A 12,785-nucleotide genomic window follows, 5' to 3' on the forward strand; every position below is an offset into this window, starting at 1 on the left:
TAGCCAGGATGGTCTCGATCTCCTGACCTTGTGATCCACCCGTCTTGGCCTCCCAAAGTGCTGGGATTACAGGCTTGAGCCACCGCGCCCGGCCCACATTTTCTTTAAGAAAAAATTTTAAGTATCAAATATGTTTAGTACATCCACTTTAAGTTTTATTTTCTTAGTTTTTTTTTTTTTTTTAGACAGAGTCCCACTCCGTCACCCAAGCTAGAGTGCAGTGGTGCTATCTTGGCTCACTGCAACTTCCAACTCCTGGGTTCAAGGGGTTCTAGTGTCTCAGCTTCCCGAGTAGCTGGGATTACAGACATGCACCACCATGCCCGGCTAATTTTTGTATTTTTAGTAGAGACGGGGTTTTGCCAGGTTGGCCAGGCTGGTCTCAAACTCCTGAGCTCAAATGATCAGCCTGCCTCCGCTTCCTGAAGTGCTGGGATTACAGATGTGAGCCGCTGTGTTTGGCCAATGGGTGACTTTTTTGCAGCCATGTTGTGTAGTAGTACAGAATGTCTGTCCTACTACTTGTAAGCATTGTCATGAAACCAGAAACCTAAGTGAAGATTTATTTCTGCAGATACCTTTTGTATGTTTTTTGAAAAACTAAGTTATTCATTTTAAAGTCTGAGAATTCAGATTACAAAATTTTCCAAATTATCAGCTCAATCCTGGGCAGCAAAAATTCCATACTGATTGAGCCCCCTCTTAAAGGAAGCTAGTAACTGGATTTTCCTGTGTTGCCTGTAATGTCACTTACCCATCTCTGTCAGTACTGATGCTTCTGGGCATAACAAAATGTGGATGTAGTTGTGACTGTGACAAACAGATAATGATAATGAAACAGACATTATTTTGAGTAATTTAAGATGAGGGAAATAAAAGTTAATTTTATGAATTTTAGACTTAGTTGTATTTCAAACTTTAGTAAAAATGCAGTACTTAAAATAGTCTATGTACTTTTATTTTTTAAAGATTATTTATTTGAATCATGGTTGTTGAATACATTTGTCACTTTAATGCATTTCTGTCCATATCTACTTAATTATGCTTCAAAGAGTTTGAGAGAATTATCTTGTTGAAAATCTACTTAGTATAGTATGAAATAAGAATGCTGAAGAAAAAAGGTTGCACTGGCAAAACTGTTTAGTTAAAAATGAATTGAGGAGGCTGGGTGCAGTGGCTCACATCTGTAATCCCAGCACTTTGGGAGGCCAAGGAGGGAGGCTTGCTGGAGTCCAGGTTAGTACCACCCTGGGCAACATGGTGAAACCCTATCACTACAGAAAGCACAAAAATTAGCTGGGCGTGGTTGCACATGCTGTTAGCCCCAGCTACTCAGGAGGCCTAGGTGGGAGGAGGATAGCTTGAGCCCAGCAGGTGGAGGTTTCATTGAGCTGAGAGTACACAACTGCACTCCAGCCTAGCCGACAGAGTGAGACTCTGTCTAAAAAAACAAGCCTTTTGGGCTCATACAAAATATAGAAAAGCAATAAAGAATAAGATGTCATCCATGATCTCACTACCCAAACCCTGTATCTTTTAAAATAAAGGGGTTTTGTTTTTTTTTTTTTAGATTAGCTTTATTTGCTCACCGTGAAGATGGACCTGGAATCCCAGCGGATATTAAACTTTTTGATATATTTTCACAGCAGGTGGCTACAGTGATACAGGTTTGTGTAGCATTTCTCCTAAGTTCTCAAAACTTTGAAACTTCTCTGCCTTCCTTTTACAATTGTTTAAAGTAAATTGTATGGTTTTCTAAACATTCCAGTCTAGACAAGACATGCCTTCAGAGGATGTTGTATCTTTACAAGTCTCTCTCATTAATCTTGCCATGAAATGTTACCCTGATCGTGTGGACTATGTTGATAAAGTTCTAGAAACAACAGTGGAGATATTCAATAAGCTCAACCTTGAACAGTAAGTCAGTTACATTTTTGTAAAAATCCTCATAAAGACACTTTTTTCCTAGATTTGCTTTTCTTTCTCAATTGTTTTTTGAACTGCTGCCATTTGTCTTGTTTTAATCATGCATTAAGATTGTCATGCTTAGCACTACTAGGGGCAGAAAGTGGTGACCAATTACTTGGTTGTGTATATTAATGAAATTGTGGTACCCATGGACCATAGGCAGTCTTCAGCGACCAGTGACTCCAATTTGGATCCCTTTCTGTGTATCAGGGGCATCCAATCTTTTGGCTTCCCTGGGCCACATTGGAAGAACCATTTTCTTGGGCCACACATAAAATACACTATCACTAACAATAGCTGATGAGCTTTAAAAAAAGTCGCAAAAAACTCATAATGTTTTTAAGAAGGCTTACAAATTTGTGTTGGGCTGCATTCAAAGTCATGCTGGGCTGCGTGCAGCCTGTGGGCTGCGGGTTGGAGGAGCTTGCTGTGTGTGAATGAGTTCTTAAACTGGTAAGGAAACTTTCTCAGGCAGTATTTATTTCCATAAGAGGTGTTTTCCTACGAATGAGCACATGGTGAAAAATGAAGGGTGTATGTGTATTTAAGGTGCAGAATTAAATTGGTTTAAATTTCTTTTCTATTTTGAGCTTTGATTTTGATACCTTCAAGGAAGTACGAACAGTCCTGTTTCCAACTTGAAGCCTCCTCAGCTGTTCTGTCCTAGACCTGTGGCGTCCTGTAGTGGCCACTATGGGCAGCTCGGATCCTGTTACCTTCCCCCGCGGTTCCCTTCCTGCCCCATTCCCCACTGCTCTGGACTTGGTTCAAGCCAGGCCTGCCTCCCCCGCCCATATTCTTGAGAATTTTACCTCATGTCATGTTCCTCCTTTCTATCTCCCTTCTAGTGGTTTACCTGCATCAAGAAAATTTACTCTTTTTTTCCTCCGTTTGTGTTACCCTTTTTCTTTTGGTCATTTTGGTTTTGTGTGTGTGCAAACGGAAAACAAGTTCAGATATGGAATAAGTATGAGCGAAAATTAAATGATGTGCCAGGTGTGGTGGCTTGCACCTGTCATCCCAGCTATTCAGGAGGCTGAGTTGGGAGAATCACTTGAGCCCAGGAGTTTGAGAACAGCCTGGGCAACAGAGCGAGACCCTGTCTCTAATAAAAAATAAAATTAAAAATTAAAAAAATTTAAATAAAAAAAACTAAATGATGTATCTATGTCTTTCTCCCCAAGTGAATTTTAAAGTAAAAATAGACAAAATCATTGGAAATAGAGGTTGTTATAAATGCCCCAATATGCCTCAGTATCTACAGAATGCTTTTACTAACCACTACCTAATTCAGTCAGCCTGCTTTTCCTTAATCACCAACATCTGATGCAGAAGAAATAGTTTATATATTTTTCTATTGTGTCAAATTGCTGGTTTTGCATGGATTTTTTTTCCTATTTATTTTCATCGTGAATATACAATACTTGTTGGCTGCCCCCTGGGAACGAAACTACCACTTAAAATACTTCCCTTAGAAATGTCATCGAATTCTAGACAGTCATCTTAACTCCAGCTATACCATCTGTTCATGAGTTGGAAACTGTTTCTAGTTTTGTATCAACAGAAAAATAATAGATGAATATATATATTTATGTTTAGATGGGCATTTTTTATCCTCTTGAAAGGAGGTTGTTATACTCTGCTGGTGGTATGATTCACCTGACCCATTTCCTTTAATGTGTAATGAAAAATTTCAAATTCTTATGGAACAAGTGCTATTTATGCATAGAGAAAGTTAATTTTGTTCATTAAGACTTCTGTTTTTCTTTTTGTAGTATTGCTACCAGTAGTGCAGTTTCAAAGGAACTCACCAGACTTTTGAAAATACCAGTTGACACTTACAACAATATTTTAACAGTCTTGAAATTAAAACATTTTCACCCACTCTTTGAGTACTTTGACTATGAGTCCAGAAAGAGCATGAGTTGTTATGTGCTTAGTAACGTTCTGGATTATAATACAGAAATTGTCTCTCAAGACCAGGTAAGAGAATACCTCCATGCTATTTTAGGGAAACAGTGTTACAATTTTAGACTATGGACCTAGATACCTGAGATGGGAGGGGAGGGTAATTCAATACTAAAGAAAATTTACAAGTAACTTATTCATTATATAAATTAGAAAATGGGAGATGTATAAAGAATCATAAAACATTTATAATTCCACCAGATAGAGAATAACCACTGTTAATTAACATTTTGTGCATATCTTTCCAGACTTTTGTCTGTATATGTGTGTATGACATACCTGTGTATCGACTTTCTAACCAAAAAAAGGAATATCTTGTTGATACTGTATTGTAATTTTATAACTGGAAACACTTTTGACAGTGGCTTTATATGCCAATGGTTTCACGTCAGTGGGTTTCTTGTGCCTCACATGTTACAGGTGGATTCCATCATGAATTTGGTATCCACATTGATTCAAGATCAGCCAGATCAGCCTGTAGAGGACCCTGATCCAGAAGACTTTGCTGATGAGCAGAGCCTTGTGGGCCGCTTCATTCATCTGCTGCGCTCTGAGGACCCTGACCAGCAGTACTTGGTATGAGTTTACTCTTACTATAACCCTGTATCAGCTCCTAGTGAAATCACATGTTGAAGTGCTTAAAATGGTTTAATTCACCTTCTGGTCTTAGACGGTTTTGAAGGAATTGCAACTGAATCAAAGATTGACTTGAACCCGGGAGGCGGAGGTTGCAGTGAGCTGAGATTGCGCCACTGCACTCCAGTCTGGGCAGCGGAGCGAGACTCTGTCTCAAAAAAAAAAAAAAAGAGATTCATAGCATCTGTGGGCTTTTACTTTATATATAAACATAATTGTAAACTTCTGGAGCATGTGAGTTAACAATTCAGTTGCTCTGATTTCTTTTGAAGACTATCTGAGAATTACAAAAAAGTCTCTTCTTTTACTTGAGTGCCCATAATTATTCCATGTTGATTTTTTTCTGAACTATGTATTGCTTATAATAAACTTTATAAGAAATACAATTCTTACATTTAATTTTACTTTTCCAAATTTGCAAGTATAAATTATATTTGTCACATTGAAAATGTGAGTTTTTGTTTTTTGATGAGAGGTTTTAAAATTCATTTTGCCTTTTTCTTAACTTTTTTTTTTTCTGATAAAGAACAATCACATGAGGTTCTCTTTATTATTAGTCCACAGGGAAACTTTGTGAAATGGATAAAGCATGTTGCCTGAGTAGGGGTATCAGTGATCGATACTAGATAGAGAATTTATTTTAGTGAAGGGTTAGCACGGTTGGCTGCTTAATTATTGTTTGGGCAAAGTAGTTTAACCATTCTTGGATGCATAAGGCTGTTAGGCTGCTATGATGAAAAAGACATTTGCTTGAGGATGTTCTGACTGTTTTATCTCTTTCTGTTGACTTTCTTCATTGTAGTTGACACTCCTGTACTTCTTCATAATCAGTGTAAAATAAGAGGCTGACTGCTGTTGATAGTGTGATGGTCTTTGTCTTGGCTTAGTGACAAACATTCCAGGACTGTGGTATTGTGCTCTGTGAACTATGTAATCTGTACAGAGTGACTGAGTATTTTAACTGTTTCCCTTAAGTTTCTGTGTGAGATTGTGTGTGTCTGTGTGTTTTCATTTTGTATTGCATACCAAATGTAGTAGTTAGAAAGTATGCCTTCCCGCTGGGCATGGTGGCTCGCACCTATAATCCTAGCACTTTGGGAGACTGAGGTGGATGGATCACCTGAGATCTGGAGTTCAAGACCAGCGTGGCCAACACAGTGAAACCCCATCTCTACTAAAAATACAAAAAACTAGCCAGGCATGGTGGTAGGCACCTGTAATTCCACCTGCTTGGGAGACTGAGAAGGAGAATCACTTGAACCTGGGAGGTGGAGGTTGCAGTGAGTGGATATCACGCCATTGCACTCCAGCCTGGGCAACAAGAGTGAAACTCTGTCTCAAAAAAAAGTATGCCTTCTGCATGTGGCTGATTGGTTATTCCCATGTATAACGATCTTTAATAATAGGGTCATTAGCTCTGACTGCCCGAGGGAAAATGCATTCTCTTATTCATCTGCCATATCAGGAATTTCACAAAATCTGAATGTCATTGTGTCACACATATTAAAAACATTTTATAAACTCTTTTTCTTGTAATTTTTCTGAATTGGCTATATGTTGTACCATTTCAGAAAAAAAATCCAAGAAAAACACAGAATTCATGGAATATTTCACAAGTAGCTCTTTTAAAGTATATTAGCCTTTTCGGTCTTAATATTTTTTGGAATGAGGAGGTATGATGTACCAGTAATATGCATATAGTTGTTTTGTATCATAGTAATAGTTAATATTACTGAGCGTATGCCTTGTGCTAAGTAGTGGTGAAACCTCACGTGTCACTTGATCTTCCCAACAACCCTAGGAGTTTACAGAAACTTGTGGCTAAGAGAAGGTAAATAATTCGCCCAAAGCCACACATGTAACAAGTATTAGAATTTACTTTTAAATGTGAGTCTCTGGGTGTCTTCACAGCCTTCTTTTTTTCTCTTTTTTTTTTGAGATGGAATCTTGCTCTGTCACCCAGGCTGGAGTGCAGTGGCATGATCCCAGCCTACTGCAACCTCCATCTCCTGGGTTCAAGCAATTCTCCTGCCTCAGCCTCCCGAGTAGCTGAGATTACAGGTGTGCGCCACCACGCCTAGCTAATTTTTGTATTTTCAGTAGAGACGGGGTTTACCTATGTTGGCCAGGCTGGTCTCAAACTCCAGACCTCAACTGATCTGTCCACTTTTGGCCTCCCAAAGTGCTGGGATTACACACATGAGTCACCACATCTGGCCAGAGCCTACATTCTTTATCAATGCAGCATACTTTGCATGTGTGTATATGAAAATATATTTAAATATATCTTTGCTTCTAACTCACTACCTTGGGCAGGTTATACAACCTCTCTGAAACTCATACTTCCCCATTTGTGAAATGGAATTGTATCTGTCTCTGAATTGTTGTGACAACTTGAGGAGATAAGAAATATATAAATTGCCTACCATAAACTATGGTACATTGTATATATTCACAAAATGTTAGCAATGATGATTGGAGCCCACATTTATTTCACAAATGATTAATCATAGTTTGGAAATTTTGTTTCTTTAATGCTTTTGGGTCAGATTTTGAACACAGCACGAAAACATTTTGGAGCTGGTGGAAATCAGCGGATTCGCTTCACATTGCCACCACTGGTATTTGCAGCTTACCAGCAAGCTTTCTGATACAAAGAGAATTCTAAAGTGGTGAGTTTACTTTTACGTATTTAGGCACTTTTTTCCTTTTTCATCACTCTGAGTGTGTGTGTGTGTGCTTTATGTTATAAAAAATTTCAAACATACAAAAATAGACAGTGGTATAATAAAATCCCATTTTTGGCAACTCTGTATTTGTTACTTATCCTGTGCTAAGTGTTCCTAACAGTGATGTTGGGGCATCACATACTAACTGAGGGATCACATCAAAAGCACTTAGAAATGCAAGATTAAAGCAGTGTGAATTTATGCTGAAACTCTTTCCTAAGTTCTAATTCAGGTTAGCTTTAAAACCTAAGGAGAGGGTCTAGCATTGCAGTCATTTCTCTCTAAAGGCATATAATTGAATAATATCATGAGTTGTGGGCAACTTTTTATGAGCTTTTTTCTTCCTCAAACCAGAATCATGGCTTGAGTCTTCACGGTGTAGTTTTGAAGAAAATACCTCAAGCTCATGTACCTGAAAGTTGGACAGTCAGGTTAATGTTAAGGAACAACCTCAGTAACTTAATTTTGTTTGTTTGTTTGTTTTGAGATAGGGTCTCATTCTGTCCCCCAGCTGGAGTACAGTGGCTCAGTCTTGGCTCACTGCAACCTCTACCTCCTGGGTTCAAGCGATTCTTGTGTGTCAGCCTCCTAAGTAGCTGGGTTTACAGGTGTGCACCACCACGCTCAGCTAATTTTTGTAGTTTTAGTAGAGAGAGTGTCTTGCCACGTTGACCAGCTGGTCTCGAACTTGTGGCCTCAAGTGATCCTCCTGCCTCAGCCTCTCCAAGTGCTAGGATTGTAGGTGTGAGCCACCACACCCGGCCTCAGTAGGGACTTGATTTTCTCATAATAGAGAAAAAAGGATGTATTAAGTAGACCTACCAGCATGAAACAGCAGCTTTTGGCCAATTTTTATTAGGCCAGCTTATCATTCACTCTTTACCAGCATTTACGGATAGAAATTTGTGAATATAACAATAAAAATAGCAACCAGCCTACATTAAAAAGCCATAGTAATTAAGACAGTGTGCCAATATGGTACTGGCGTAAAAACAGACACATAGACCAACGGAACAGAATAGAGAGTCTAGAAATAAACCCATACATGTGCAATAAACTAATCTTTGATAAGGACACCAAGAATACACAAAGGGGAAAAGGATGGTGTCTTCAATAAATAGTATTGGGAAAGTTGGATATCCGCATGCAAAAGAATGGAATTGGACTCTCATGTTGTACCATATATAATAATGAACTCAGAATGGATTAAAGACCTGAAACCATAAAGCTCCTAGAAGAAAACATAGGGAAAAACCTCCTTGTCATTGGTCAGTGATTTTTTGGATGTGAAACCAAAAATCTAGGCAATCAAAGCAAAAATAAGCAAGTGGGAGTCTATTAAACTAAAAAGCTTCTGTACAAAAAAGGAAACAATCAGCAGAGTGAAGAGACAGCCAATGGAATGGGGGAGAATATTTGCAAACTGTACATCTGAAAAGTGGTCAGTATCCAAAATATATATAGAATGCAACTCAGTAGCAAACAAATGAATAACTTGATTTAAAAATGAGCAAAGGATCTGAATAGACATTTTTCCAAAGGAGACATACAGATGACCAACTGGTATATGAACAGATGTTCGACATCATTTATCAGGAAAATGCAAATCAAAACCACTGAGATATTACCGCATATCTGTCAGAATAACTGTTACCAAAAGGACAGAAAATCAAGTGTTGGCAAGGATGTAGAGAAATGGGAACCCTGTGTATTATTGAGAATATAAATTAGTATAGCCATTATGGAAAACGGTATGGAGGTTCCTCAAAAAACTGAAACTAGAACTACCATGTGACCCTGCAGTCCCACATCTGGTTATGTATTCAAAGGAAAGGAAATCAGTATCTCAAAGAGATACCTGCACTCCCATGTTCATTGCAGCATTATTCACAATGGCTGAGATACGGAAACAACCTTAGTGTCCATCGATAGATGAGTAAAGAAATTGCGTTTTGTATATATGTGTGTGTATATACGTGTATGTGTGTGTGTATATATATATGTACATACATTCTCTACATAGTAGAATAATATTCGGCTATAGAAATGAAGAAAATCTTGCCATTTATGACAATAGGGATTAATCTGGAGGACATTATTCTAAGTGAAATAAGCCAAACACGGAAAGGCAAATACTGCATGACTTCATTTATATGTAGAATTGTTTTTTAAGTTGAATTCACCCAGCCTGGGTAACATAGCAAGACCCAATCTCTATTAAAAAATAAAAAGGCCGATTGTGGTGACTCACACCTGTAATCCCAGCACTTTGGGAGGGCGAGGCAGGCGGTTCACCTAAGGTCAGAGTTCGAGACCAGCCTGACCAACACGGAGAAACCCCGTCTCTACTAAAAATACAAAATTAGCTGGGCGTGGTGGCGCATGCCTATAGTCCCAGCTACTCGGGAGACTGAGGCAGGAGAATCACTTGAACCCAGGATGCAGAGGTCGCGGTGAGCCAAGATCGCGCCATTACACTTCAGCCTGGGCAAGAGTGAAACTCCGTCTAAAAAAAAGGAAAGAAAATTAAAAAATTAGCCAGGTGTGGTGGTACATGCCTGTAGTCCTACCTACTCAAGAGGCTAGGGCAGGGCTGGGTGTGGTGGCTCATACTTGTAATCCTAGCACTTTGGGAGGCCGAGATGGGTGGATCATCTGAGATCAGGAGTTTGAGACCAGCCTGGCCAACATGGTGAAACCCTGTCTCTAGTAAAAATACAAAAATTAGCCAGGCGTGAGGGTACATGCCTGTTATCCCAGCTACTCGGGAAGCTGAGGCAGGAGAATAACTTGAACCCGGGAGGCAGAGGTTGCAGTAAGCCGAGATTGCGCCACTGCACTCCAGCCTGGGCGACAAAGTGAGACTCCATCTCAAAAATAAGAGGCTAGGGCAGGAGGACAGTTTGAGCCCAGAAGTTGGAGGCTGTAGTGAGTTATGATTATTCTTTTGCGCTCTAGCCTGGGCGACAGAGGGAGACCCAGTCACTAAAAAATGGTTGAACTTGTATAAGCAAAGACTAGAACACTAGTTGCCAAAGAATACAAACTTTCAGTTATAAGATGAAAAAATTCTGGGATCAAAATGATTTAGGGCAAATAAATAAAAGTAACTAGCCTTTACTTATTTACTAGCATTACTTATTGTGTTGCCATACACTGCGCCAAGGTCTATGACTGTCAATGTCACTTTTTTTTTTTTTTTTTGGAGTCAAGGTCTTTGTCACCCAGACTGGGATACAGTGGTATGATTACAGCTCACTGCAGCTTTGAACTCTTAGGCTCAAGTGATCCTCCCACTTCAGCCTCCTGAGTAGCTGGGACTACAAGCATGTGCCACCACACTGGCTAATTTTTTATTTTTTGTAGAGACAGAGTCCACTGTGTTGCCTAGACTGGTCTGAAACTCTTGGGCTCAAGTGATCCTCCTGACTCCTTGGCCTCCCAAAGTGTTGGGATTACAGGCATGAGCCACCATGCCCTGCCTGTTGCCATCTTTTAAAAATGAAAAGAACTGATTGCTTTAACAAGAAGAAATTTGGATAGTCAATCATGATAAAATATTTAACCTTGCTTGTAATTACAACAGCGAACCTTTTAAGAAATCAAATTGGCAAAGAGAAATGAAAAATAAGGTTTAGCAATGGCGATGGTGTGATGAAAATTCATTCTCATCTAATGTTGGCAGTGTGAATTACTGTAATACTTCTAGGAAGTTGGCAGTATGTAAGTAGGGTGTTAAAATATCCAATAATTTTACTTCAAGTGGAATTCCAAGAATTTATACTAAGGGAATAATTAGGGTCTCAATAAAGCTTAGTGTATATAGAACATTCATTGTAATATTAGAGATTATTTCTAAAAGGGAATAGTTAAATAAATTATGCCATAGCCAGTCTCTGTAATATTTTCTAGTCATTACAATGATTTTAAATTAGTATTGGGAAAATTGTTAGGATAAAATAAGTGAACGAAAAATTAGAGCTGGGCGCGGTGGCTCACGCCTGTAATCCCAGCACTTTGGGAGGCTGAGGCAGGCGGATCACCTGAGGTCGGGAGTTTGAGACGAGCCTGACCAACATGGAGAAACCCCGTCTCTACTAAAAATACAAAATTAGCTGGGTGTGGTGGCGCATGCCTGTAATCCCAGCTATTCGGTAGGCTGAGGCAGGAGAATCACTTGAACCTGGGAGGCGGTGGTTGTGGTGAGCCGAGATCGTGCCATCGCACTCCAGCCTGGGAAGCAAGAGTGAAACGTCGTCTCAAAAAAAAAAAAAAAGAAAAATTAGATACAAACTACTTCAATCGATTTTGTTTAACTCTCAAGTAAGAAAATAAGGGCTAGATGCGGTGGTTCAGGCCAGTAATCCTAGCACTTTGGGAGGCCGAGGTGGGTGGATCACTTGAGGTCAGCAGTTCAAGACTAGCCTGGCCAATAAGGTGAAACCCCTTCTCTACTAAAAATATAAAAATTAGCGGGGGCGTGGTGGCACGCTTGTAATCCCAGCTACTCAGAAGGCTGAGGCAGAATAATGGCTTGAACCCAGGAGGCAGCGGTGGCAGTGAGCCGAGATCGTGCCCAAGAGAAAAAAGAAAACCACACACAAAAATTCCAGTTACATTTACGTAGAAAGAAAGGAAGACATTTAGCATCAGAATGTTACCAATGATCATCCCTGGATGGTAGATTTAGGGATGATGTGTGGATGATTTTGTGTATTTTTCTAATTTTCTCCAATTTTGGAACGTTACTTACGAATCAGAAAAAACAAATATCAGCCAGTTGTAATGGCTCATGCTTGTAATTCCAACACTTTGGGAGGCTGAGGCGGGAGGTTTGCTCGGGGCCAGTAGTTCAAGATCAGCCTGGGCAACAGAATGAGACTCTGTGTCTACAAAAAAAAATAAAAATTAGCCAGGTGTGATGATATGAGCCTGTAGTCCTAGCTATTCGGGAGTCTGAGGTGGGAGCATCACTTGAACCCAGGAGTTCAAGGCTGCAATGAGCTGTGATCACACCACTGCACTCCAGCCTGGGTAACAGAGCTTAAAAAAAAAAAGGAAAGAAAAAACAGATTGGGTGCGGTGACTCATGCATGTGATCCTAGCACTTTGGGAGGCTGAGGTGGGCGGATCACTTGAGGTCAGGAGTTACCAGCCTGGCCAACTTGGTGAAACCCTGCCTCTACTAAAAATATAAAATTAGCTGGGCGTGGTGTCAGGCACTGTAATCCCAGCTACTCTGGAGACTGAGGCAGGAGAATCACTTGAACCCAGGAGACGGAGGTTGTAGTGAGCTAAGATTGCGCCACTGCACTCTAGCCTGGGCAACAAGAGCAAAACTGTCTCAAAAAGAAAAAACAAATATCAAATACGTTAACATTGCAAAGGCAGTTTAACTTCAAATGATGTTTTGAGAAGACATCCTGCTTGATTTACTTGTGTGCCCTATAACTGAAACAGAGAAGGAAAATGACAGGAAAACTG

General features: G+C 39.7%; 1 protein-coding gene across 1 annotated transcript in view; it reads left to right on the forward strand.

The window, feature by feature from the left end:
* The window catches only part of LOC105555491 (vacuolar protein sorting-associated protein 35-like), a 36,127-nt gene that overhangs the window by 11,624 nt on the left and 11,718 nt on the right, over positions 1-12,785 (forward strand). Inside the window, 5 exon segments of the mRNA XM_012002459.1 lie at positions 1,571-1,667; positions 1,769-1,917; positions 3,744-3,951; positions 4,357-4,512; positions 7,122-7,244. Of these exon segments, the coding sequence (XP_011857849.1) occupies positions 1,781-1,917; positions 3,744-3,951; positions 4,357-4,512; positions 7,122-7,244 (624 nt within the window). The 5' untranslated portion in view covers positions 1,571-1,667; positions 1,769-1,780.

The sequence above is a fragment of the Mandrillus leucophaeus genome, unplaced genomic scaffold (genome assembly GCF_000951045.1).
Source record: "Mandrillus leucophaeus isolate KB7577 unplaced genomic scaffold, Mleu.le_1.0 Scaffold689, whole genome shotgun sequence".
NCBI classification, from domain to species: domain Eukaryota; kingdom Metazoa; phylum Chordata; class Mammalia; order Primates; family Cercopithecidae; genus Mandrillus; species Mandrillus leucophaeus.